The sequence below is a fragment of the Argentina silus genome (genome assembly GCF_951799395.1).
Source record: "Argentina silus genome assembly, chromosome: 1".
NCBI lineage: Eukaryota > Metazoa > Chordata > Actinopteri > Argentiniformes > Argentinidae > Argentina > Argentina silus.
The window spans coordinates 30491298-30517525 of NC_139655.1; the positions used below are offsets into that span (position 1 = coordinate 30491298).

Here is a 26228-nt window from a genome sequence, read left to right on the forward strand (position 1 = left end):
TAGGTTGTTTTTTTTGTTTTTTTTTCCTGTTGTTTAATTGTGTTGTTGTTGTAGTTGTTATGTCTGTAGGTTGTTTTGTCTGTAGGTTGTTATGTCTGTAGGTTGTTTTGTCTGTAGGTTGTTATGTCTGTAGGTTGTTATGTCTGTAGGTTGTTTTGTCTGGACAGCACATCTTTATGTGTCTGACACCTTTTTATAACAGCAACGAGGGCTTCTCTGTTACTTCCTTTGCAGCCGATAGTTATATCATTAAACTACCGTATGATTAACGGTATGTCCAATATCACTTTTATGACCAGAACTGAACAGTACATATTAGTAAAATGCAGGTACATTTTTCGGTCCAAAATTGTGGTGCCTTTACTGTTTGCCTATTTGGGTCCAAACAGGTCTAGGAATCCTAACTGCCATGTCTAGTCTCAGCCCCCTCAGTAGGGCAGGGCAGCCCAATTCACCTGCACACCTGAGGGCAGACTGGCACCCTCAGCTGCCAGGGCAGGGCAGGGCAGGATGTCTGGAGCGTGGCTGGGTATGGGCTTTGAGGGCTGCTCTTCCGCCCAAACCCATACTTTAATCCTGGCACTACAAATCATACATCTAAAATATTAGGACGGCTATTCTCCTGGGCCCAGTATTTCAAAACGTTTAATCTAGATCAGAATGATCCAGATTATTTTTTGCTCTCCGGGATCAGATCTATCTGGTAGATAGGAGTAGTATAGGGGAAATCAGATCCTAGATAGCAAAAAAGAATCCGGATCATTCTGATCTAGATTAAACGTTTTGAAATACTGGGCCCTGGACATCTCTCCCACTCTTGTGGAACAAAAAAACGTTTTTATTGCAACGTGATTCACATTGGAATGGTGCATCAGGTTTAGTCACTCCCTCTCACGTGCTGTGTCCCACCACTCTCCCCACATGCCACCTGGTTAGGTCCTGGGGGGACAACCAAGAGAGGACTATATCCCTATGGCCTATTCTGAGGGCGTTTTTTTAGAAGGTGGACATTCCACATGTCTCTCTCTCTCTCTGTCCCTTTGTCTGGTTTGGGGGGGCCCGTTTTAGGCACACAATCTGGAGGGAGAACAACACTTAGTGAGCAGGTGTGTGCAGCACGTGTTTACAACTGGAGAGGCCTGGGGACCTGGGCTTCCAGCCACATGGCCTAGACACGTCGATGAAAGTAAAAAAACAAATGATAGGGAGGACGAAAGCGCTGCAGGAGAGGCTAGGAGAAGTGCTAATAACTCTTAACAGACTCAACCTCTCCTCCCTCAGGGAACAGAGTAATGTTTTTTGCATACTTGTGCTGGGCACCGCTACAGTTGACTCAAATTCAAGTGATGTTTATTTTCTACCCCCCCAACCTTTCATTCTTGCCCTCCTACAGTACTCACCACACACTCACCATTCCACAAGATCAAACCGCCTGCTTGGCTGATTCCTTTACTGTGGAAATTGGGCAGTGTCCCATCGTGCGTTCACCTCTCCAATGTGTTTTTCTTATGTAACATTACATTGCTGGTATCCTGTTTTGCTCCTCCATCTCAGTTCATAATGCCCCAGAGAGGATGGCTGGTGGGACACAAAGTACACAACATCTTCCACAGACAGCTCTAAAATCAACTCTCCAACAGTGAGGGGGCCAGGATTGCACGTCTATTGAGACACAAGACATCCACTCTGTTGCTTAGAATGGTAGGGCTTTTCTCATGTATTTGTTTCACATTTATGGACTGAGCTCCTTTTGACCTGCTGTGTGCACTGTAGAGGGACTATTGGTGAAGATGAGCCTGGATGATAATGGATAGTGACATTAGATGGACTGGTATATAGAAATAAATGCAAGGATAAACATATTGTTGGACCAGTTATTTTAAGATGCTCAGAACTCCTGGAATTACAGTGCAAGTATCCTTGGCAACATCTAGTGGATTTCCATTCCCCAACATACCAAAGGGAGGGTTTATTATGTTGAGCTGAATAATAAGTACATAACAATAAGTGTAATAAAGAAAAGAGATCAAGATCTAGCGAGATCCAGAGGCATTGTTTTAGAAATATTGATGAACTGGGATATGTTGACGGTGTATGAAAGGAAAAAAACAAATGAGATGACGAGAGAAACAGTCTAATCGCTGATCCAGGACTGTAAAGTGAATGTGGAAAGATATATTTGCCTCCGGGTGCCTGGAATATCTGAGTGTGTCTCCAGTCTTTTATAAACAACTTAAGGGACATTTCACCTTCACTGTTTTTAAGGTCAGTCACCGTCTAATACAAAATACATGACTTTGTATTGATTGATAAAGTCAAAACTGTCTAAAAAATGAGACAATGACACTGAATGAGATAAATTGTCTCATGACTTATTTGTGGTGTTGAAGCCTTAACATACAACACAAAACTAGCGTTGTGGTGACAGAGAGAGAATCGTCTATTCAGGACGATAAGTCATACCTGCACACTCATTAGCCCACACCGTATGGCCAGAAATGCATTCATAGGTGTGAAACATTGCATTACGGCCAATTTCATGTGCTACTAGACTGGTAAGCAGGCACCAGGGGATACACACACACACACACACTTCACACCAGTTTGACCTCTTACCCCAACACAGGTTACATACAGAGAGGGGGGTTCACCAGACATGCCACAACCTCAGTTACCTCCATGTCAACATAGTGTGTGAGAGCATATACATATACAGTATGTGCACTGCACGTGCCACACCATGAGTTAAGGTTGTTGAAAACATAAATGAGTCATAAGGTATGTATCTGATAAGTTGAAGGCCAGGGAATAAGGCAGTTTAGCATTCCAGGTTGGTCAGGTACAGTATTTCTATGTGTAAGATGATAAACTCACTCCTCAAGTTCAAATACCCCCAACCGTGCTGTACAGATAGCGTAGCTGGTTAACATCGGGTATCTGAGGAGACAGGTCATATGTGTTGGCAAGTCAGAGGTCGCAAGTTCGAGACTCAGTTGGAGCAACTCGAATTGCGGGGCAACTGTTTGCCACAACTTGACGTCTGTTTCATATGTGCTTGGGAGTGTCAGCTGAGCACTAATGGCAGCCTTAAGGGGTGGGATGGGATGTTGTTGCTGTCAGGATAAAGAGACTGTCTACTGTCTGCAGTGACTGAGGTGTAATCACAGTGAGTCACACGCGATAGCTCTCCTTTACTGTAAGTGTTGTTTAGTCACTGCCTGTGCCAGCACAATGCAGGTGTTTCACAGCACAAGTGTTCATTAGTGACGCAGACAGCCTGACATGGCACCACACTGTTACGCAAACACACAGGACCAGACACAGTCACCTCAATCAGTGTCCCCAAAACATGTTCACACCTACACCTTCATTTAGGGAGCGTGGAAACATGCATGCCACACCTAAACAGGCCTCTATTTCTCTCTGATGGAATGAAAACAGTCTGATATGGATTCAAAGATATCTGCGATTGACAACCATATGTAAATATAATTTGAAAGACATCTGTCTGTCTGTCTGTTTGTCTGTCTTAGATTACGCAATCTAAACATACAGTATAAATGTTATGGAATGCTTCACATAATTCCAGTAATATCCTCCTCACAAAGCATTGCCCTTTAGGCACATTGGTCCATAAGTATAGTTCCATGAGATTCCAGCGGCCATAATAGCGTACATTTAAAAGTCCAAATAAATTCCTTTTGCGTCATGCAGCCCAACACATTTACAATACACAAATTGTACACTACAAACTTTCACTGTGTGTGTTTGTAGTGTGTGTAATGTACAAATTGTAAGGGACAACTGTTTTCCCCATCAATGACAATTGAACAACAGGGCGCTTTGCCTCGGGTGAGGGTAGGCCAAGTATGAGAGACTTGGCCATCGTAATAGTGCAGGATGGGATGGTAGGGAAAGAGGTGAGTGAATCGTAACTCCTAGTAGTCTGGGGGACTATACAGCAGATGGATGGAGTCATGAATATAAGAACATATTGATCTGTTTATCACTACCAGATGACATGATTCATTGTCATCAAAAAAGAAAAGTAGCATAATTCAATTCTGATTTGACTGAATTTAAAGGGAATTCACCCCAAGACTGACCAGGTTGTGGACCTGTTGTAAATGGTTGGAGTGAGATCTTAAGATCTTATGTGTTGGGGCTCTGATGAGGACAGCAGACTTCCCCAGCCTCTGGGAGCTCCCACTGTCCAAACACTGCACCGCAGTGGACCATGGGTAATGGACGACTCTGGGGGACGGTGGAGCGGGACAAGCGGGACACGGAAAGCAGAGATATGGCGGATGCCCTTCCTCTCCTCGCTGGCTTCTCCTTAACCCCTAACAGAGACCCCCAGAGTCATTGGCACTCAACCAACACCCAGTCATCTGTCTCTGAGCCAACAGCCATGACACACACACACACACACACACACACACACACACACACACGTGGTGCAAGCATAGAAACATGTGATGCAAAAACACACAATCGTTAATATAAACACGTGATTCCATACAGCAAGCACGCAGTACAGTTCATACGTTTTCCATTCATACAGACATATGCGTATGTAATCTCAAACATAATCAAGACACACAGTGCATTGTCAATATACAGTATGCACGTGTGTCACATGAGGGACTGCTTACTGATATCACGTTTTCATTCTTTCAGTGTCTATCTTTGATCCAGGCAAAACAGGCTTTCATATATCAACTAAATAACATTCCAAGAAAAAGACTGGCAGCAATGAAGAGAGACACACATAAAAAGTTAAGGACTTCTTTTTGGGGACTTGATATTCTAAGTCTGACAGACTGAACCATTTCATGGTGAAGGATATAGTGCCAAGGTGTCATTTGCCAATGTGGTTGTGCAGGTTAGATTTGAATAGACGAAGTTGGCGATCATAAATCCTGTTCTGTTCTTCATATTGGACCACAGCATGCTTCGCACGTGTGTGTGTGTGTGTGTGTGTTGTTGTTGCAGAGTGTACAAACTGAGGTCCTGTGTATTATTCAGTGTTAGTGTTTGGTAGTGTTAAATGACTACAGGTGAACAGGAAAGTGTTGTGCTGTTTATGGGATTGTTCTGGACCGTGACTGATGAGATTGAAAGATGTAAGGGTGAAGGTCAATGTCCGGTGGGGATACCCATACACACTAATGGGCATGTGTCTAGGCACCCATTTGCACCTACACACAATCTAGGAAGGAATTTTTGTTAACCTCTGTCATAGCTTTTGGAGTAAGCTCTGCAACCACCCATGGTTCTCATTTACATTTACATTACATTTATGGCATTTAGCAGATGCCTTTATCCAAAGCGACTTACAACAAATACATTTGTTTAAGTAAATGAATCATCTATCCATCAGTCATCATAAGATAAAGTAATCAATGCTCAGACCAGGGGCCATTGGCAGTTACAATGCTTGAAGAAGTATTTATTCATTTATTTATTTATTAACAGGAGAGAAACTTGTACAGGGGGGTAGTGGGGGTGAAGAGGGTGTGTTAAGATGTAGCATCCACTCTACACTCCTCAGTGACACATTGAACATAAAGCGTACATAAAGTGGCACATGCACACAGTGACCCTGCTCACTCCAGGTCTAAAAACAGGCTTACCAATATGTCACCTCTGTGGCACTTACTGCATTTGACCCAAACACAACCTCTCTGAACCAGATACCACAGGAAACAGGAGCTTTGACGTTAGAGACAGGCCCACGTCATAGACTACATGTCATTACATTTCCCATCAAAGTAAACCACGTTGCTTCATCCTCTTGTCATGTATATACAGTAAACATATAGTAGGGCTGGAAAACTGGACTTACCTCATATCATAGATATCATATAACTGATTCATTAAGTTGGATATTTTCTCTAAATGTTTTATTTGTTTTGAACAACCAGGCCCCCCCCCCATTTAGTGTGTGTGACTCAGATGGGGTGCGTGGTCATTGGATACCTCAGGATGGGGTAACACCCCTTTGACAGGTAGGTAGGGGGTCAAAGGGCTGAATATGAGAGGGCTAGCATCAGTCCATCCATCAATGACACTCCTCTGAATGCTCATCTACGAATGGTCAGACTTACTTGGTTGTTGATGGTTGGTGATCTTCAAATTTTTGTAAGTTTTATTATGTCTTTATACTGGCTTTTTATTGGGCCCTAGCCTTTTCGGAATGCAAACATGGATGTCAGTTAAGTGACGATTCAGCCAAGTGGATGCAGCCTACTTGGCATGAAACCAACTCTTGATCAAAGCTCAGGGGAATTTCCACACGTTTACAAGACAACAATATCAAAGGTAGGTCGACTTTAAAGATAGGATTGTCTGATATTATGTGAATCCATCATAAAGACTTGCAGACATTGCCTTTGGCCCTGTATCGCTCGCAGATGACTGGTCCATTAGTGGAAGAGGAGCCCAGGACTGGTCACAGAGTGTTAAATCTAGATGAATACTGCCATCTAGTGAAACTCTGAGACTGCAACATATGTATACCAGTCTTAACCATGCTGTGTGTGGGCAATGATGGTGCAAAGGAATGACGCTTTATAGATAGCTTCAGGGCTTAGATTGATGGACAGGGCAAGGGATCATTATTATGCATAACGGATTATCCTATAGGCCAAGAACAATACCTTTGGTACCAGGCCAATCAGATTGCCTCACAAATTCCAATGCTGGTGATGACCAGCAAATGAGTACCCTGAGAACCTGAGAACCCTGTTGATAAAAGTCAGTGGAGATAACATGGCGTTTATAACCAGATATTGGCATGGCTTGGTGACTTCGTTAAAATAGACAGGCTGCGTCGTTTCCACATGACAGGATTCTCCAGCCATGGCCTGCACAGTCAGATCAAATACCACACCACCTGCTGTAGGACATGCTGCTTTGGCAGCGCGGAACAAAAGACACCACATAGGCAACACTAGAAAAAGGATGGAAAGGGGGAATGAGTTGAGACATAGTCTCCTCTCTACAATGGTGACATTGTCCGACAGCCTGAAATACTCGACATATTTTTCTTTTCTTACTGCAGATGAGCGCGTCCAATCCTGCCTAGTGCGGTGATGCGCAGCCGTGTCGCATGAGTCACGATGGCAGACATTGCACGATGTAAACAGGGGCGGGTTTGTTTTGCCTAACCTGTCTGTGTTCTGCCTATACTGCGCCGGGTTTGTATGCCGCGACCACAGCCCCACTGCTGCTATTGGTCATCTAATGTGTCAATTTGATGCTGAGGCGCGGCGCTGCCTCGCAATTATCGCGGTTGCGTAAAAAAAAAGAGATTAATCTGTCAGAGGCGAATTTGGGTTCGGGATGAGACATTGATGTCCATCCCAGCATAACGAACCCTTCGAAAATTCGATCATTGCATAGGGAATTCATATTCAACCGATGCTCTTTTCCTAGCAGGTGGCGCTTGTAATCGCGCAGGATCTAGACCTTGGGTACTGCCTGTTGTTCCGTACGCCGCTGCAGGACTGGACAGCGACAGCGACAGCGACCGGGTCGCTCGGACATTGAAAACGCCAAGGGAACCTTGAGAAAGGGTAACGTCGATATAGAATGAATAATGATGATATATTTATTTATTATTTAACGCGTTGCCTGTGGCTTAAGCAACACATTGAATTCGATGCAACACGAATCAAATTGTTTTTTTATACCCTAGCCTGCATGTATGGAATATTATGGGCTACTACAGGCTGCTAAAATAAAACGCACAGGTTAAGGCAGAGCTGGGTTAAGGACCCCATTTACCAAATGCCCTTGAAAATGATGTTGTGTGGTGGTGGTGGTGGCAAGCAACTGCGCAATAGTCTGCATATCTCTCCCTCTCTCTCCTCAGTCGAATCGACCCTAGCTTGCTTGGCTCGGGGCAATGCGCGGCTAGATGACTTCACTACATCAACAAGCACGGTAGCCTGGACTAATATAGCACTGCATCCCCCGTTCTCTGTTCTCTGATCTCGTGTCCCCCTCCCGCAAGCACCATGGGTAACCGGGGGATGGAGGACCTGATCCCGTTGGTAAACAAGCTCCAGGATGCTTTCAGCACCATCGGCCAGAGCTGCAATCTTGACCTGCCACAGATCGCGGTGGTCGGCGGACAGAGTGCTGGAAAGAGCTCAGTGCTTGAGAACTTTGTAGGCAGGTAGGTGAGCAACACGTAAAATTGACTACTAAAAATAACTAATCCATGTTAACCTTGAAGATATGACACGCAGGGCAAATCTATTCAGCCCTGTCCATTCATCCACATCAGGTTTTTTCTCCCACAGGATGCGCAGCGTTTGGCGTCCTCGTTTTCGTCTCAACCAAAGCTAGTCACCATCTTATTTTTAACGCACAATTCTACCGTAGGCCTATATATGACAGAGGAGGCAGTATTTGGGTTACAGCAACCCTCTCGAGATTTCAGCCCGATCAGCAACATCCAGGTTTTTTCAGTCTCTGAAAATTCATTTCAAAAACTACATTTGCCTCCAATTACTATAATTACTATGTGTTTGACTGAATAAGACACATCACATCATCAGAAATGTGTAGTCTTGATTTGTAATCCTCATTTCAGCATGATTTGTATTAGTTATTACAATAAGGACAACGACTTCAAGTTCATAGAACTGCATATCTCCTAGCTTGTCACCCAATACCTGTAGGTCTACTAGCAAATGCAAATTTCTGTAAGAAAGCTGAGGGCAATGTAGCTTCAGTCATCTTAGAGATGAAAGACTCAAGTTGAGGTGCAATTATGTGTCCTACCTATTTGCTCTAGTTTTATTTTCGAGATATTATGAATGGAATGAAACCATATTGATTTACCAGCTCTAAAATATAAGGCTGGGAAATATCATTGTGTTGATGATCAAGATTTCGATCATATTTTAACTCAAGCCAAGTCCATTGTAGCTGATTGTATTTGAGTGTGTGGAAGTAGACTAAGTACGAATATCAGATACCATAGATAATGACAGAATCCTTTTTAGTGTGGGTAGGGGATCCCTGATATCCACAGTGCTAGATAGATGCACAGACAGTCAGCATCATCAGTCAAGGCCCAGCCACCCCTGAGACCTGTGATGCTGAGTAATGGCCCATCTGTCCAGAGTTGGCTCCCACATCGCTGAATGGCCAAGATTCTGACTCATCTTTTTTGGTAACTGAATTGAGAGGGTCTCAGAATCAATATGTGTTAATCTAGTGTTGTTTCAATTGGGTCATTAGCATGGTCTAAGGTGTGAGGGGTTGCAGGGTGGCCTAAATGGGCATAAAACACACACTCACACACACAAACTCACACACACACACACACACACACACACACACACACACACACACACACACACACACACACACACACACACACACACACACACACACACACACACAGTCCTCGCACATGCACATTTTCTGCAGAGGCTTGTAGCAGTGTGATGTACTGCGGCCATCATTTTTAAATGAGAGCTCCTCTACCTGCCAGCTGTTCATTTTGACCTCTTGTGGTTTGGTCAGAATGACCTGTATATTTAAGAACTATTTTATTTAATCAGTGTCTGCCAAAGGCTACAGGAATGGGAATATTTATAGGCGGCTCAACGGGTAAATTTGACTGCAAAGAGATGGTCTGCTGTTGGGAAGACCAAAGCCTGATGACAGTGGAAATGTTTTTATATGATGAAATCAATTCTGTTGTCAATAGCAAGGAAAGGTATTCATTTGATTGTGTGCATTATTAATTGCACATCCCAACAGTTACAGTAGTGGCCCCTCCAGTGTTCCTTCAGCCTCCTACATGCACAACACCGGTATAACACTTTCAACCCCTCCTCTTCCCTGTGTAACTGTCCTGATTGGCTGTCTTTCCCCAGGGACTTCCTGCCTCGTGGCTCTGGGATTGTCACCCGTAGGCCTCTTGTCCTGCAGCTTATCAGTGCCAATGCAGGTGAGCCCACACACACACACACACACACACACACACACACACACACACACACACACACACACACACACACACACACCCCCCGTAGGTCTTTTACTGTAATCATTATTTTTCATCTTCATAGAATGGGCTGAATTCTTACACTGCAAAGGAAAGAAGTTCACTGATTTTGATGAGGTTCGCCAGGAAATCGAGGCAGAGACTGACCGCATCACTGGAGCCAATAAGGGCATCTCTCCCGTCCCCATCAACCTGCGCGTCTACTCCCCACATGGTGCAAAGACCCCTCTCTTTAAATGTCTATCTCTTGCTCTCTCTCTCTCTTCTCCCTCTCTCTCTCTCTATCTCTCTTCTCTCTCTCTCTCTCTCTCTTTCTTTCGCTCTCTTTCTCTTTCTCTCAAACAGAATCATGTTTATCTTAAACAATGTGAACTGTAGCTGGATTTACTGACCAGGGCTATATACTGTCCTGTCTCTCCGGTAGTGCTGAACCTGACCCTGATCGACCTGCCAGGCATCACCAAGGTGCCGGTGGGGGACCAGCCTGTGGACATCGAGCAGCAGATCAAGGATATGATCATGCAGTTCATATGCAGGGAGAGCTGTTTGATCCTGGCTGTCACCCCGGCCAACACTGACCTGGCCAACTCTGACGCCCTTAAACTGGCCAAAGACGTGGACCCTCAGGGTGAGTAGGGAGGAGTATGGGGGAAGGGCTCCACTGTCCCGCCCCTATGGAGAGCTGGGTTGTGAATATTTGAATATTCAGTTGCTGTTGAATATTCATGCAGTTATTTCAAGTGCATGCTCACAGTAAAAGCTAGGTCATTAACAAGTTAGGCAAGATTTGTTCATATGAAGAGTTGCATCTGCATAGCGCTTCACTAAAAAAGGTGCTATGCTACCAAACAAGAGAAGAGATCATAGAAATACATCAGCATAAGTACAATTCCAAACATCATTGAGAATCAGGCAAGTCATTGAAATAAAATAAAACTAATTAAAGTGGTCAAATAATATTTCAAACAATAGACAACATTACACAATAATACTTAAATATCTGGATACATGAACAACAATTGAATGCAAGTTTAAAGAGATGAGAGGTTTTTAAGAGAGATTTTAAAGGAGACGAGTTTGCCAGCTTTATGTCTTCAGGCAGGCCATTCCAAAGTCTAGGGGCCCTAATGGCAAAAGCTTGGTCACCTTTAGTTGTCAGTCTAGACTTTGGAACAGTCAATAGAGCCTTGCCTCAAGATCGAAGGCTGCACTTCTGTTCATATGGTGTTCGAAGGTCTGCAATGTACACTGGGTCTAAACCATGTCTTTCTTCATAAGTAATCAATAGAATCTTAAAATGTATTCTAAAATCTACTGGAAGCCAGTGTAACAAGGCTACATTTGGTGTGATGTGATCACTTCTCTTCTGGTTAAAAGCCTTGCAGCTGCGTTCTGCACTAGCTGCAGACAATGTAGTGAGAAGAAATAAAAGCATGGATGACTCTCTCCAGGTCAGCAAGGGACAAGAATGACCTTCTTTTTGAAACCTGTTCATCAAAATTGAGATCAGAATAAAAAATTACCCCTAGGTTTCTAGCAACAGGTTTGACATTAGTAGTCAGACAACCAAGATTACTAATAATCAGAATGAGAGAGTTAGGAGGGCCAACTCAGACTTGTTTTTGTTTAGTTGGAGAACATTTTTAGACATCCAACATTTAATGTGTGCAAGACAATCTTTAAGAATGGCTAAGCTGTTTGAATCATTGGAAGGCAAATAGACCTGGGTGTCATCAGCATAGCAATTAAAACAAATATTATGTTTACACATAATATGACTAAGTTGGAGCCTAAACAGAGAGAACGAAATGAGACCTAAAATTGGCGCACACAGAGCTAGCCAAACCAACAGAGAACTGCCTATTTGAGAGATAAAGGCAGTGTCTGTAATTCCCACACAATTTTTAAGACACTCAATTAAGATGGTGTGATCCATTGTGTTAAAAGCAGCACTAAGGTCAAACAGAACTAGAATGGAGCACTGACCAATATCAGCCACTAAAAGAAGGTTATTGGTGACTTTGAGTAAAACAGTCTGTGCTGTGAAACTTGCTGCTTGTTAAAATGTCGCCATGAATGACAGCTACACCACCACCACTACCAGTGAGTCAAGGTTTCTGAAAATAGGTGGAGTGGCTTCATTCCAAAAAAAATAAATAAAGATATGCGTCACAGAATTGCCCAAGAACAGAACTCCCACAAGGGAAAACCTGTCTTGTCAGATTGATGTCATTTCATCCCCCTATCAAGGACACCAGAGTTAGATTGATATTGTTCAGAGTGGTGAAATTCCACACAGTGATTGCACCTGATGTTTGTTGGAGATTGGAGGGAATCTGTATTAGGCCTCCAGCCGTAGTAACTTCCTGCCTTTGCCCCTTGCCCACTGCCCTTTGACCTCCCTTAGGTCAGAGGACCATAGGCGTGATCACCAAGCTGGACCTGATGGACGAGGGGACTGATGCCCGGGAGGTGCTGGAGAACAAGCTGCTGCCACTGCGTAGAGGTGTGTGTGTGTGTGTGTGTATGTGTGTATGTGTGTATGTGACACAAGCCCTGCTCTCTATCTCTGAGTCCTCTTTCTCTCTCCCAATTTTTTTGTCTCCTTATCTCCATCTCTAACCATCCACCAATCTACTCTGGCCATCTCTGATATCTGCAAACGTCTTTATCTCATCTGTTTCCATATCTTGTAGTCTCATTTTCCGTCCTGTTGTCTTTTATCTCTCATTGCCCTCCTTCATTCTCTCTGTCTGTGTGTATTCCCACCCAGGATACATTGGCGTGGTCAACCGCAGTCAGAAGGACATTGAAGGGAAGAAGGACATCAAAGCGGCGATGGCTGCAGAGAGGAAGTTCTTCCTGTCCCACCCATCCTACAGACACATGGCCGACAGCATGGGAACCCCTCGCCTGCAGAAGACCCTCAACCAGGTAAGAGGCCAGCCAACTTACTGACTCCTCACTTTATCAATCAATCACATGTTTAATTACATAATTTATGCAAAAGTTGACACATTACTCATTGAATAAACAATGTTTTGCATATTCAATTGATTACTGCCACAATCCAATGTATGTATGTGTATTCCTTCAAACCCTAGATTACCAAACCTCTCTTTGCAACCCAAAAGCCTAGAATAATTTTCTTAGTGATGATGCGTTTCGGAATATTTGGCTTCTGTTTTGTTTCCATAGCAACTAACCAACCATATCCGGGACACCCTGCCAGCGTTCCGCAGTAAGCTGCAGACCCAGCTTCTGACCCTGGACAAGGAGGCGGAGGAATACCGCCACTATAGCCCCGATGACCCGTCCCGCAAGACCAAGGCCCTGCTTCAGTTAGTAGCCCTTTACAAATATCCTCATCCAACATACAGTACACAGTGCATGTTGAAGGACAGAAATGCTTGAATCTAGAAGCTGTTAGTCGTTTTTTCTTGCATTAACTCTTCATTCTTTATTTAGATGAGTCATTGTGAACACAATTATTTTTCACACATAACCTTTAAACATTCAATTATTAGACTACTGGATAATTCCACCAACCTCTCATCAGTCACACACAGATAGTTGTGTTGTGATAATCGTAGTTGTGATAATTGTGATGTGACAGCAAGGTTTCTTTCTGATCATCGTTCTAATAGAGAGTTCTGAGAGAAAGTAGAGAAGAGTAGATCTGATGGGTTGAATGGCCTGGCCTTGCAGGATGGTGCAGCAGTTCTCTGTGGACTTTGAGAAGAGGATCGAGGGTTCAGGGGACCAGGTGGACACTGTGGAGCTGTCAGGTGGAGCCAAGATCAACCGCATCTTCCACGAGCGCTTCCCCTTCGAGCTGGTTAAGGTGACATACTGTAGCTGGCTGCCCACAGACTTCTATCCCTACTCTCTCTCTCTCTCTCTCTCTCTCTCTCTCTCTCTATTCTCTGTCATTTCTCTCACCTTTTTTATTTCCCTCTCCATTGACTTCTATGTTCATGCCTATTCCCTCTCTTTCTCTTGCCTGTAATGGCCTTCTGGCAATTTCACATGCTTTTTTCTTGCCTATTTTTCTCAACATCTTTCTTATCTACATCTTGGTTTATCCTTCTCACAACCTCTCTCTCTCTCTCTCTCTCTCTCCCAGATGGAATGTAATGAGAAGGAGATGCGTCGGGAGATCAGCTACGCCATCAAGAACATCCACGGTATCAGGTGGGTGTCTGATGACGTGACTCAACTACGTTACTTGATTCCCTTCTGCAACTCGGACTCCTGTCACACTCTTCCTTCACCCATGTCTTCAACACCGTCTCTCTCTCTCTCTCTCTTTCTCTCTCTCTCTCTCTCTCTCTCTCTCTCTCTCTCTCTTCCTATCTATCTCTCTCTCTCTCTCTCTTCCTATCTCTCTCTCTCTCTCTCTCTCTCTCTTCCTATCTCTCTCTCTCTCTCTCTTCCTCTCTCTCTCTCTCTCTCTCTCTCTCTCTCTCTCTCTCTCTCTCTCTCTCTCTCTCTCTCTCTATCTCTCTCTTTCGCTCTCTCTGGGCTGCAGGACTGGTCTGTTCACCCCTGACATGGCGTTCGAGGCCATTGTCAAGAAGCAGATTGTGAAACTGAAGGAGCCCTGCATCAAGTGTGTGGACATGGTCATCCAGGAGCTGATCAACACTGTGCGCCAGTGCACTAACAAGGTAGCCCTAGTCAGGGGAATGAATCCTCAGACTTCAACAACATGGTATCTTTTCAATATGTTTCTATATTGTGAACCCTCAACTGGATACTCTGGCTCTGGCTAAAAGTTGCTCTACAGCACTTGCTTGTTTAATGAGTGGTGTAGTGTCGTGGTGAATAATAGAACGTATGGTTTGTGTTTTCAGCTGGAGTCCTTCCCCAGGCTGCGTGAGGAAACCGAGAGAATTGTGACATCACACATCCGAGATAGAGAAAGCAGGGCCAAGGACCAGGTAACACCTACACATCGCTCTCTCTCTCACACACACACACACACACACACACACACACACACACACACACACACACACACACACACACACACACACACACCCCACACACACACACACACACACACACACACACACACACACACACACACACACACACACACACACACATGAATGACCCCTCAACCATACTGTGTGTGTCTTTCCTATTGCAGGTGTTGTTGCTGATTGACGTCCAGCTCTCTTACATCAACACTAACCATGAGGACTTCATCGGCTTTGCTAAGTAAATGTTTGAAGAGGCCTGTATTTAACGGCCATCCATATTCATTAGCTCCAGGGTGAAGTTTCCCCTCGGCACGAATCTAAGATCTGCTTACCCCTATCTTTTTCCTTCCCTCCCTCTCTTCCTCTGTCTGTCTCTCTCACCGTTCTCCCCCTCTTCTCTCTTTATATCTCCCCTTCATTCCAATTTGTTGTCTTTCTCACTCTTTTCCTTCCTTTTTGCCCGTCTGTCTCTCTCTCTCGTTCTCTCGCTATCCCTCTGGCTATACGTTCTCTCCTTCACAGTGCCCAGCAACGGACCAGCCAATCCAACAAGCAGAGCTCAGCAGGAAACCAGGTGAGCGTTTTCGCCACACATCTCATGTGTCACACGCGCAGCAGAGCACAAGGTCGAGGGTTGCTTACGCCCCCACAGTGTGAAGGATGAAGTCCTCGCCAAAGAGGAGCTCATGTGGCTATGGGAACTGAGATGCTCATGTGGCTATGGGAACTGAGATGCTCATGTGGTTCCCCATTTAGTCCTACATTGTTATATTTGTATGCACATACTGTACTGTACGTATATTGCTGTACATTGTACAAGGCATTTTTGGGGGGGGGGATCTGTGTCGCATCCTTTATTGCATTCCATGTTGATTTTGGGGCTCCTTTTTTGGTGAATTTGTGTGTTCATTTTTTTTTTTTTTTTTTTTTTACTTTGATGGTATTTATTACTAATTAAGTACTTATTTATTTCAGTGCCTTACAACCAAGTTGATGTTTTTTATTTTTTTATTTTATTTTTTTAACCTTATTCCACCATCATCACAATGTTGAGACATCTCCCTCTGTTTTGAACCCCCTCTTATGTCATCAAGGTGCCCCCCCACGCATTTCATCCCAATCCCTTAGTGAGAATCTCGGCTGCCCTGTTTTGGGCGCCTGGTGGTAAGTGTCACTCATTGGGGTTAGGGGTTTGGTTTCTACTTGCACGTACAGTATTGCCTGTAGTGTGGTACTCTACTGTACCCTCTTAAGTGTGCTACTTCTACTGTACCCTCTTAAGTGTGCTACTTCTACTGTACCCTCCTCAGTGTGCTGTTTTTTTCTGAAGCTTTTTTTCACATCTGAAGCTTGTGCCAAGGAATGCTAACATACACCAGACTGCTATGGCTGTTAGTTAGCGGTATAAAGGTTTGGGTGTCCTGAGGTTGTAACCAGATGTGGTGCCTACGGTGTATGCTGCCCCCCAGGTGTGCTAATGCCCCACTTCCTTCCTGTTACAGGCTTCCTCTCCTCCTGCCTCAGGCCTAATTGTAAGAGCCCAGTTTACAGTATAACACTCCCCCCGGGCCCTTTGACTACAGGGGGGTTACGTTCCATTTATCCCTCTGCTCTACGAATTGTGTCGGAAACAAATTCTTCGATTTTTAAACGATATACGGCTATATGAATAATATGCTTTATGGTAACCCCCTTAGTAAGTCTTTAGGCTGTCCGATCACTCAAAAGTCAACCATCACTAAATACTGTGCCACTGGCTTGTGTGTGCGGGCTGGTTAATAATACACCTAACACAGTTGACACTTAGCCGTCGTGCTAACATGGTATGTTTGGGGATGGCTGTAAAGAGCACTTAACACAATGGTCACTTAACACCGTAACACAGACCTGCGGTTGAGGTCGACGTCACAGAACCTTGTGTGAGGGACTGCACTGAAACTCACACAAGTTATGGGGGGTTAAGGAGTCACAAAGGCACACACACACATAATTAACTTGGATTGCTCACACCATTCAATTGCATTTTATTCATCATGTTTTGTGCACAAACTGATTTGGGTTAAGTTTTGCCTCTATGGGACCCACAATATGTGAAAGTGGATTGGAGTAAAGCTGACGGGGAAAACAGAAATGTTCATTGGAATGGAACACTCAGGGCACACATCTGTGTGCTTTCTCTCCCTTGCAATCACACACCGTCACTATATTCCCCATCTGAACTCTCACCTTTGCCCTCTCTGCAGGTCATTCGTAAGGGCTGGCTGACCATCAACAACATCAGCATCATCAAGGGCGGGGCCAAGGAGTATTGGTTTGTGCTGACCGCTGAGAGCCTGTCCTGGTTCAAGGATGATGAGGTGAGTCTAGCCTACTGGTCACAATGCTCACTCTCTTTAGGGTTCGCTTATTATTCTGGTCCAATATCTCCCAGTTGGGGCATGATATAAACCATACACACCGAGTCATGACCCTGTGGAGATCCCTCCCATTGGCTCTTCACAGTTTCCACACCCCCCTGTGGTGCGAGGGTGGCTCTTGATTGGCAGGATGTGGTGTCCATCATAGTTTGGTGGGCTGGTGTCTGTCTGCCTGTCTGTGCCTGCTGTACAGGTTCCAGGAAGTTCTGCACAGCAAGTGTAGACAGGCAGACACACAGCAACTCCCTCAGCCAATCGTTGCGTTGGTCAGTGGATGACATCACAGAAGTCATAGGTTATAGGTTCACAAGTAAATAATGTACCTACAGTCGTTACTGTAAGAACAAGTATGTATTTACATGGGCATATACTGAGGCAGAATTCACTCCACATACTGTAGGACATAACATTATTTCATATCCTCTTTCTACTGTCTCTCTCGTCTTCTCTCGCTATCTTTTAGTTCCCCCTTCCTTTCTTTCTCTCTTTATCTCTCTCCACCTCTCTTCTCTCATTCCATCGGGAGTTAAGGCATTTGGTTTTCTTTTGCACAATTGGAACAATCCCAAATAAAACCCATGCTCACTCACAATCATACACCCGTACAGATACATGCATGCACACATTGCAACTGTTAGGCATTTGGTTTCTAAAGTATATATTGATAAGTAATACTTCATTACAGAAGCTCTGGTCTAGTCAATGGTACATGTTGCATTAACTCCATAGTTTTAGTTTCACCCATTTCTTCAAATGTCCTTGTGATTGTTATATTTAATCTATTCGATGTATTTTTTTACACACACAGGCAAGTGCACGAGCACACACACACACACACACACACACACACACACACACACACACACACACACACACACACACACACACACACACACACACACTCACACTCACACTCACACTCACTCACTCACCCCCACCCCTCTTCTTGGTGCAGTTGGCAGTTACTCTGGAACTGCACACATTCTTGGCAGGAAAATCACACGTTTTTAATCCAAACATCAGCCTCCAATGATTCAGTGGGGAGAAATCCCCCTATTAAATGACAATAATCCTCCCTCCCCATTTTGGAACCCAATACTCCTTCATCACCAACACCATCATTTACTATGAGAGATCCAACATCTCAAAGATGCCGCAGTAATATTACAATAAGACCACCCCAAGCCCATTAGTACTCCTAACATCCACTCTGTAACCATCGTCATTACTATTCTTAACTCCCCACACCCTACCCCAACACAACACTCTCAATAGCACCATCAAATAATAACCCTTACCAAACACCTCATGCTTGTACCAATCCCAGTCCCATACCAGCTCTCTGTTTACCTGGGCCTCTATCATAGTTTGTTTATTGTATCATCAGTGAAATATTGTTTCTAATAAGCCATTTGCACACACTGGACGCTACTGCCATCTAGCATGCAATATACCCTCTGTATGTTCAGAAAACATAGTTCACCTGATCCGCCCAGTCCCAACCTAATAAAAGCATTGGGAGTATTTGCTTGTATCCGGAGCATGAGTTGATTGATTGGCCCCTGTTCGGGTTCCCTGCCTGTGTTTGATTCTATATAGCCACAGCAACTCCTCCCTCTCTTTTGTATCACATCTCCAAATGATAGCTAGATTCACTAGTGAGTCTCTGTGCAAAAGTCTGATTCACTAGAAGTCTGCATACAGACATTGCTGTTAAACACTACATTTTGTGAGCTTACTGTTGCAAAACTGTTACTCTGCATTGACCTTAGACTCGACTGTTGCACAGCACCGCTTTCTTTTTTACTGTAATTTATCAAAGTCTACTGTCATTGTAGAAAACCAGTGATATACATGTACCTTTATTCCACAAAGCAAAAAAATAAGTCTCAAAATGCAGTTTGAACATTCACAAAGTACAAATACGATATGACCCTGCTACCAAACACACAACACATACAGACAGAATGAAACAAAATATCAAAGAGACAAACAGCAGTGGAAGATGGACAAGGCTGGATACGAATAAAAAAAAAAACACATCTTTGAAAGCTCCTGGAATGTCCATGTGGTCCCCACCCAGAGCAGAAGTGTTTCCTTGCCCAGTCTAACCAATGTGCAGACTACTGTACACCAGTATAACAATGAACAGGTAGTCTGAACACTGGGCGGACGGAGCGGGAGTCAGAGTCCTAGTCCGAGTCTCAGTCAGGCCCGACAGGGACTCTGCCGTTCCAGAAGCTAGGCTGCAGATTTGCGGTCTGTTCCTTTGCTTCTTCCTTCTCCTCCATTTTGGCATCAAGAAGTAGGGATCTCCCCATTTGAACCCCTAAAACTGCAGTTTTCCTCCATCCACGCCGTCGCCTCTTTTCTCCTGTTGTCGTTTGGTTATTCGTTAACTTGTGGTGGTTTTTTGGGAGGTTTTCGCTCCACTCACGGTCCGTTTGGTCATGCCGGCCATGTAGAGTATCCAGCCTTGACGTGGCACATTCGCTCAGACGACCGGGACACACTGGCTGTGCGTTCAGGGAGGGGGATATTACAAAAAAGAGGGAAAGAGTGAGAGAGGGATAGAGAGAGGGAGGGAGGGAAAGAGAGAGAGAGAGAGAGAGAGGAGGAAAAGGGAGGGAACCATTTGACCATATATGGGTTGGAGTGACCCCTGGGGGAATAAAACTCAAAGAGGTCTGCAAACGTTTCTTCTCCTTTCTCGTTCTCTCCTCATCCCTCTGTTCCTTACCTATAGTGAGAGCCTCCTGTTCATCTCCAGGAGGTCAGATCAGATATGGGTTCTCTGTTGCACCCCTTTTGGAAATCCATCTTTTGTTTCTTCTTCTTCTTCTTCTCCCTCTCTTTCTTCACCTCCCTCTTCTAAGTTCTAACTCTCCCTCCCTCTCTGGTGCTCTGTCTCTGTGTGCTGTTAAGCGGTACCAGATGTTGAGTCTTAACGCCAGGCTGTCATTTAATCTCTCTCTCTCTCTCTCTCTCTCTCACTCCTTCACTCTCTCTCTCTCTCCCAAAACTTAGGCAGGAAGTGGGCCCCTCTGGAATGGAAAGAAAAAATATTGAAGAAATAAGAGGGGGAGGGATAAAAGAGAGAGAGAGTGAAGAGAGATGGAGGGTGTGATGGAGAGTTTTACTCTCCACCTCAACTCCTTGTACCCACAATTAAAAATCGCTCATACTCAGCCATACTCCGACAAGCGCCCCTGTACTTTCTTTCCGTGCGTCCACGCCACGTTCGCTGTGTCCCATGTGTGTCTGTACATCTGTATTTCCCCTCTCTCTACCGTAGCCAGGACGTTTCCTTCAACTCCCCCTCCCCTACAAACGTACCGTGGAGAACGACTGTGTCTTGACCCACACAGTAATGACTTCCACATGTGGGCTTTCTCTCCCCCTTCTATCTCCCCTTCTCCACCCCCTCACTCTCTACCTCCGACTCTCATTCCTCCTCCCACCTCCCCCCTTCTCTCTCTCCCCCTCTGGGTACCCCCACCCTCTCTCTCCCTCTTGTGCTACCCCCCCTCCCTCCATTTTTCTTCCCCTCTCTCCCTGGATCATTGCCCCACGAAGCTAACATTCTGGTAGAAAATGAATCCTGAATCAAATTGACAAAACTGAATCAAATCAGATGGATCAGATCAATGGGATGTTTCTTCTGCATTTGCTTGTTTCATATTCGACCCTGTCCCGCTCCGACCCGTTCTCTGTTCCTCGTCCTCAGGAGAAGGAGAAGAAGTACATGCTCCCTCTGGACAACCTGAAGGTTCGCGATGTGGAGAAGGGCTTCATGTCCAGCAAGCACATATTTGCCATTTTTAACACAGAGCAGAGGTCAGTAAAGTGACCTAACTACAACATTCATACAACAATACATAATCCTACTGCTATTCCTACTACAGTGCTTCTGCTGTAACTGAAATTCCACCACCACCACCACTTCACTTGTGTAACCATATGTTGCTACAACCACCATTACGACAACTGCTGATAACCATGAAATACAGTAGAGGGCGATAGAGACCCGAAGCAGCGGGTGGGCTGTTACATGTGTTATGTAGCATGTGGTATTATGAATGTGTTGCTTGGGTGAGGTTGGGGCCTGCTATAAGCCCTAGCCTTGACCTCCCAAGGTGACCCGGAAGTAAGTGTTAACTCCCTGCTCCCCCTCAGGAACGTGTACAAGGACAATCGCTTCCTGGAGCTGGCCTGTGACTCCCAGGAGGAGGTGGACAGCTGGAGGGCTTCCCTGCTACGTGCCGGAGTCTACCCCGAGAAGGCCACCACTGTGAGGGGCTTCACTTCCTGTTACATCATCGCATATATGACACACATGCCTCCTCTCCTCCATCCGAGGGAGAAATCGGAGGAGGATGGGCTCATTGTAATGCATGGAACGGAATGAGGAATGGTGTCATACACAAACCCACAGATTTAATAATCCCAACTCATCCATCCATCCATAAACAATTACTAAATCACTCTCTCTCTCTCTTTTTTGTGCCTTTCCCTCTCACTCGCCTGTGTATTTATTCTTTCTCTATCTCTGTCGTCAGGTGGAGAGCGAGACCAGCTCTGGCGAGACAGAGAAGTTCTCCATGGACCCCCAGCTGGAGAGGAAGGTGGAGACCATCCGCAACCTGGTGGACTCCTACATGGCCATCGTCAACAAGTGCATCCGCGACCTCATGCCTAAGACCATCATGCATCTCATGATCATCAATGTAAGTGAAGGGACTTTGCTTGTGTTGGGCATTATGGCTGGTATTGTCACCAGGAGTGAGGAATCATAGTTTAAGTCTTCATGATGACTGTTGCTGTCATGTGCATTTGTTCACTATGTGTGGGTGCAACATACTGTCTCTTACAGTAAAAGAGTTGTAGTCTGTTACCTAGTGTTTCTGTTGTGTTTTATTTTTTATCTCATCGCTTTTAGGATTACAAACCTCTATTTTAATTTCCCAGACCAAGTTGTGACTTTTGTGTGTGTCCCCTCCCAAAAACTCCTGCCCCCCCCCCCCCCCCCCCCTGCATTCCCCCTCCCCACCACCAGGTGAAGGATTTCATCAATGCCGAGCTGCTGGCTCAGCTATACTCAGCTGGGGACCAGAGCGCCCTGATGGATGAGTCCCAGGAGCAGGCCCAGAGGAGGGACGAGGTCCTCCGCACCCACCACTCTCTGAAGGAGGCTCTGGCCATCATAGGAGACATCTCCACCAGCACCATCACCACCCCCATGCCCCCGCCTGTTGACAACACCTGGTGCTCTGGGGGGGCCAACCGCAGGTAACCTGGGGTCAAGGGAGACGGGTGGAGGTAGAAATCGGAGGACAGCCTCATTGTAATGCATGAAACGGAATGAGGAATTCCATTCCATTCCATTCCATGCATGACTGTACAATGAGCCCGTCCTCCGATTTCTACCTCCACCAGCCTCCACTGCCTGGGGTGCATACAGAGAGCTGAAATGTTCACAACATGGCCGAAAGAATACATACGTAGGGATGACATGATTCCCTTTTCTGCATGAAAGACACTCAGAACTTTTCTGTAACTTTGTTACGTGTTGCATCTTCCTGAACAGGCCCCCTGGAGTCAACCTTCACAGCCTAACCATGTTTGAGTGTCTGCAGTAGTGTGAAATAGAGCTATTGAGGAAAGAGGCCCATTAGCCAATATATTTTATACTATTACTCTTCTTAGTTGAAAGTAATTTTTAAAAAAGAAAATACATGTCAATCACAAACAGTTCATTCAATTTGAGAAAGTGTTTCTTACTTCATATGAAGCAGTCATTTGGTAACATTCCAGTTCTGATGTTGTACTGATGGCCATGCCTCTGCATTGGTGTAAACCTGGAAAACGTCCAATAAGGAGTCTCCAACAAACTCCTGTCTCCATTAATAGCTAATGACTCCACTAATGACATTGAAGCAAATAAGCGCCGGACCCTAATAAACACCAGGTCAACATAAATGGTTGACCAGTAGCCTATGTATTCTCTGTTGATATTAGCAGATGATTAAAGTGACGCATTTGATTCTGGGCGACCGTTGTCGCCGGTAAATTATTCTCGTCTGACAGCGACAGCTTTGTAAGGAATCAATCATAATTGTCCATATCTAAGATGAAGGTTTTGACTGATCTATTGTAGGCAAATCATTGTCATATAACCTTGGTGGATATTTGTTCTCAGTATGGTATATATTCAGCTCTGTCATATTGCTGGTTTGAGCAGCAGGATGACCACTGTGGCGGGGACTGAACAGAATAACTGCCGGTTTCCAATAGTAGCCTGTTTCCAATGCACGCCGGCCGAGCTAAAAGGCAGAGCTACTTAAATATGTTTTACGGTGGCTGGTAGTGATGTTACCCAATTTGATGTCCCCCTCTCTCTGCGCCCCAGGTCCCCTCCGTCCAGCCCCACCGCCCCTAGGAGGATGTCATCAGGCCAGCGTCCCAGTGGTCGAGGAGCTCCACCCCCTCCCAACCGCCCGGGACCACTGGGGCCCTTCAATAACAGTGCTGACAGCCCCACGGTCCCCAGCCGCCCCAACAGGGCCCCACCCAGCATCCCTAGGTGAGCATCCTTGATAGGCTACAAAAAGACAAGCTACTCTACTTCACCACACCATAATGGTGTATGTGTATGAATGTTCTAATTTACTTGAAGGGAATTTTTGTAGGGTTATTACTAGTTAGGCCGTGTTTATTTTCTGTTTATGGCATTGGAATGAAATGTGATATTCTGCTGTTAGAATTGTCTCCATTTTTGTCCTACTTTATTCCAAACACTGCCTAGTTCCAGTAAGCTGACACATACATACAAACAAACACATTCCTGTGGCTCGTAGTACTGGAGCAAGGAAGAGTGAACAAGCAAAAACACTTGCAAAATAAGATGCCACCCTTTCTCTGTTTCTCTCTCTATGTCACTATTTCTCTCTCTCAACTGATCTATCACACCTGTCCTGTGTGCTATCACTAATGACCTATTTTAACCCTTTTTTAACGGATTTACTCTCTGCTTCTCTTCTTCTACTCTATCTCTCCCCCCCTCTCTCTCTCTCTCTCTCTGTCACACTTCATTTCCATACATTGCTACCCATCCTGTCCTCCTCAGCCGGCGGCCCCCACCTTCTCCAACAAGACAAGTCCCCCCATAATCATACCAAAGGGGCTCTTCCCTTGTGGGTTCAGCCCACATCCCTTCTCCCTCATCCTTCCCATAGCCAACCCTTTGCCCCTCTCCTCCCCATGCCTCTGCTACATCCTGGTCTTTCCCTAGTGCAGACTCTGAACCCTTTGCCTCTGACTAAAGGTTTCCCATGACCCTTGACCTCCTGCCAGGTGACGATGTCCATGTATCTATGTACAGTACGGTGCTTGTCTTGTGGTGTATCTGTGTGTGCGCTTGTGCTCGCCTGTGGTCCAGGTTTGCTTAGCAGATCCAGTTCCGAGTTCCAGAACCTAGAATCCCTCTCCTCCACCTCCTCCACCAACGACCCTGACTCCAATCTGCTACTTCTACATGACTATGCTCAGCAGTGGCACTGCCCTACCCATTCCAAAATGCAGCATGGCACATAAGCTGCTTTTATTGCATGTTTGTGTGTGTGTGTGTGTGTGTGTGTGTGTGTGTGTGTGTGTGTGTGTGTGTGTTTGTGTGTTTGTGTGTTTGTGTGTGTGTGTGTGTGTGTGTGTATGTGTAGGGTACAACACCCCCATCTGTATGTTATTGGCTTGGTGTTATCTTAGGGTCAAAAGGATGTGTGTTAGTTCGTATGTGTGTATATGTGTGTGTGTGTGTGTGAGTGTGCGCGCGCGTGCGTGTGTGTGTGTGTGCGGGTGTACATGTGTGTGAGTGTGTGCTGACGTGTGCATGTATTGTCTGTCTGCATGTTTGTTGATGTTTCAGTTGTATTTGTTTTCATGGTCAAAGCTGTTAATAAATCAATCATGGCCCTTGAGAGTACATTGATGTTGGAGTTTTGTGAGTTGTTCCTGTGTCGTTGTTGTAGTAGCAGCAGCCATACACACATAGCAAGGCTGGGGAGCACCGTCCGTATATCTAAACAGCCTCAATAATGCATTTAACCCTGTCAAAGGTGTCCGCCTGTGCTGTATCACTGGTCAAGATGCGAACCTCGCACCCTTAAGCTCATACTCACAGATGCTGACTGGAAAATGATGGAAGGAATTTGCCACTAACACTGAAAGGGAGAGGGTAGCTGATCTCACCACTAATGTGGCAGGACATATGTACCTTTATGAGTGAGAAACATTTTCCATTCAGCTTTTTTCCTCAGGTTTGATTCATACACCCCCTACACATCCCAAACTCTTTCCCTTTGTCAAACCTCTCTCCTTCTTTGCACTTCCCAGTTCTGAGTCCAGTCAGCCACTGTGTCCTAGCTTAAGGTGTTGTCAGTGTCTAAGTGCTCTCTGTCAGTTTGTTATTGTGTATGTGAACCTGTCCTCTCTTGAAACTGTGTTCTTCTGTATATAGGTATTGATAAGGAGGTAACTGTTGACTATAATGACCTCATTAAGATCTAGCGCTTATTGTTCTCAATGTCTCTATTAACACGCTCTCTCAGAATTAGACTGCCTTATTGGCACGAATTGCAAGTGTGTGTTGCCAAAGCAATTTGTAGAAAGAAGAAAAACATACTCTTATCTAGCCGAACAACAATAAAGTGGTTGTTGTAGTTATGAGATGATAGTGTCTAAGGAGGGCATACATATAAAGTTCAATTGGGGAATTGCACCAGTGGTTATTTTCTC

General features: G+C 45.0%; 1 protein-coding gene across 1 annotated transcript; it reads left to right on the top strand.

The window, feature by feature from the left end:
- The first annotated feature begins 7354 nt into the window (after nucleotides 1-7354).
- dnm3b (dynamin 3b) lies at nucleotides 7355-26083 on the top strand. Its single transcript, XM_083678825.1, has 21 exons — nucleotides 7355-7580; nucleotides 7880-8185; nucleotides 9903-9976; nucleotides 10098-10247; nucleotides 10458-10661; nucleotides 12441-12539; nucleotides 12807-12967; nucleotides 13232-13374; nucleotides 13742-13877; nucleotides 14160-14227; nucleotides 14565-14703; nucleotides 14890-14976; nucleotides 15189-15259; nucleotides 15544-15595; nucleotides 17265-17378; nucleotides 21166-21275; nucleotides 21615-21729; nucleotides 21998-22165; nucleotides 22495-22727; nucleotides 23848-24021; nucleotides 24565-26083. Exons 2-21 carry the CDS (start codon nucleotides 8025-8027, stop codon nucleotides 24605-24607), a joined length of 2502 nt encoding a protein of 833 aa, XP_083534951.1. The 5' UTR covers nucleotides 7355-7580; nucleotides 7880-8024; the 3' UTR covers nucleotides 24608-26083.
- The last annotated feature ends 145 nt before the right edge of the window (nucleotides 26084-26228 follow it).